Source organism: Galeopterus variegatus, unplaced genomic scaffold (assembly GCF_000696425.1).
Source record: "Galeopterus variegatus unplaced genomic scaffold, G_variegatus-3.0.2 Scaffold49269, whole genome shotgun sequence".
Taxonomy (NCBI): Eukaryota; Metazoa; Chordata; class Mammalia; order Dermoptera; family Cynocephalidae; genus Galeopterus; species Galeopterus variegatus.
In genome coordinates this window covers 1,489-3,780 of record NW_007775380.1, presented here as the reverse complement: position 1 = coordinate 3,780, position 2,292 = coordinate 1,489, and the positions used below count along the sequence as shown (strand labels likewise).

General features: G+C 39.4%; 1 protein-coding gene across 1 annotated transcript; it reads left to right on the top strand.

The window, feature by feature from the left end:
* The first annotated feature begins 1,102 nt into the window (after window positions 1-1,102).
* LOC103584297 (olfactory receptor 51L1) lies at window positions 1,103-2,050 on the top strand. Its single transcript, XM_008565361.1, has one exon. The coding sequence runs from the start codon at window positions 1,103-1,105 to the stop codon at window positions 2,048-2,050; it is 948 nt and encodes a 315-aa protein (XP_008563583.1).
* The last annotated feature ends 242 nt before the right edge of the window (window positions 2,051-2,292 follow it).

The following is a 2,292-nucleotide window of genomic DNA, read 5'->3' as shown; positions in this document are numbered from 1 at the left end:
AAAAAAGAACTCAGTTGTTTCGTAGAGGCACTTATGCTGAGTGCTAGGGACACATTACTGGGATTGCTATGAGTTCAAGGAAGTAGGTGTAAATGGGTCATAAACTTGGAGGACCACTTAATATCTGGGTCTACTATTATTTTAATAATGTGTGTATAAGCATCATTTTACGAGAAAAATAAATCAATCAAGAAATAATGAATACAATTAAGGTGGAATAGTACCCATTTTAGTTATTTAAGAAATATAATATATAACAGATAACTGTTAAATGTTTTTGTATTATTTTTTGGGAGAGCAGACAAGAAATCACCTTTAGAAGGATTTGCATAGTTACGTTATAATCTTGTGTCCTAAAGATTTACTTTCAAAGTGCTTAATATCTAATATATATATATATACACACACACTTGTATATATAATTTTTATACTATGAGAATTTTTTAGAGTAGAGTTGCTATACTGAACAGCTCAAAAATATGCAATTGTGTTGAGATTATGGATTTTTTTTTCTCTTGTCCATGTCTTCTTTTCATATAATGGGGTATTTATCTTTAATCATTAAAATATTAAATATTTTAAATGCTTAAATCATACCAATTATTAAATAAAAATAAATTTTAAGGGAAATTATGCTGAGCCCTTAGGATTAATTTAATTTTTATGCATGAAGACAGCCTAGAAGCAGTAGGTGATTAAATCAAGAACATTACTGACAGGAAGCTTATGCAAATCCATAGCCATTTACTCTGACTTTTCTCTATTTTAATCTTTATGATATACAGTAAACATATCTTATCTACTTTCGTGCTGCTTACATTTTTCAGTGTCAACCATGAAAATTCAGCAGATGTCTTGCCAGAGATGACCATATTTGTGTGGTCCACAATTTTATTCCAGAGTTTGGTCCTCTTTAATATTTGGAAATGTTTTTTTGCATAAGGCCGATAACAAAAATACTTGTTTCTTCTTCTGTGGGGTTAGAGGCAAGATGAATTTTGTCCTGAGAACATTGCTCGTGCTCACATGAGATAATTTTCAGGGATAAGGAAGAATAACAAGGTGCATTCCTCAGTGTTTGCCAAGCTGCTCGAGGGTCACCATGGTTGTCTGGAATAATAGTGATTCTATGGAGCCCACATTTATTCTGAGGGGTTTTCCTGGGCTGGAGTACGTTCATTCTTGGCTCTCCATCCCATTCTTTCTTGTGTATTTGGTAGCATTTATTGGTAATGTTACCATCCTCTCTGTCATCTGGATAGAGTCCTCGCTCCATCAGCCCATGTATTACTTCCTTTCCTTCTTGGCACTAACTGACCTGGGTATGTCCCTGTCCACACTTCCCACCGTGCTTGCCGTGTTATGGTTGGATGCTCAGGAAATCCAGGCGAGTGCTTGCTATGCGCAGCTGTTCTTCATCCACACTTTCACATTCTTGGAGTCCTCGGTGCTGCTGGCCATGGCCTTGGACCGTCTGGTTGCTATCTGCCTCCCACTGCACTACTCCGCTCTCCTCACCAACAGTGTAGTTGGCAGGATTGGTCTGGCCTGCTTGCTGCGAAGCACGAGCGTCGTACTGCCCACCCCACTGCTCCTGAGACGCTATCACTACTGCCGTGTCAATGCCCTCTCCCATGCCTTCTGCTTGCACCAGGATGTCCTGAAATTATCCTGTTCAGATGCCAGGATCAACAGCGCTTATGGACTGTGTGTCGTCATTGCCACACTGGGCGTGGATTCAGTCCTCATACTTCTTTCTTATGTTCTGATTCTGAACGCTGTGCTGGGTGCTGCATCTCGTGAAGAGCGCCTAAAAGCCCTCAACACGTGTGTGTCCCATATCTGCGTGGTGCTCATCTTCTTTGTGCCAGTTATTGGGGTGTCAATAATCCATCGCTTTGGGAAACATCTGGCCCCCGTAGTCCACGTCCTCATGGCTGACATGTACCTGCTCCTTCCCCCGGTGCTTAACCCTGTTGTTTACAGTGTCAGGACAAAGCAGATCCGTCTAGGAATTCTCCGCATGTTTGGGCCAGGGAGGAAGTTTTAAGTAACCTCTATTCTCTATAGTTTTCTCACTGAAAATCGTAGGGAAACTATTTTAGTGTATGAGAAGTAAAGTATTTGGGTCTTGTTCATTTTGTTAAATTCCTAATTCTTTCACTTCTTAGATAGGTGATCTCAGTTATTCCTTAATCTTTATGATTTAGGTTTCTCTTGGCAAATTGTGATAATAACTATGGCCTTTATCTATCCCTAGGATTATTACCAGACTTAAAATAGACAATGTAT

What these genes read in the sequence shown, in the direction of transcription:
- LOC103584297 (XM_008565361.1), top strand. Translation starts at nt 1,103, where the DNA reads ATGGTTGTCTGGAATAATAGTGATTCTATGGAGCCCACATTTATTCTG.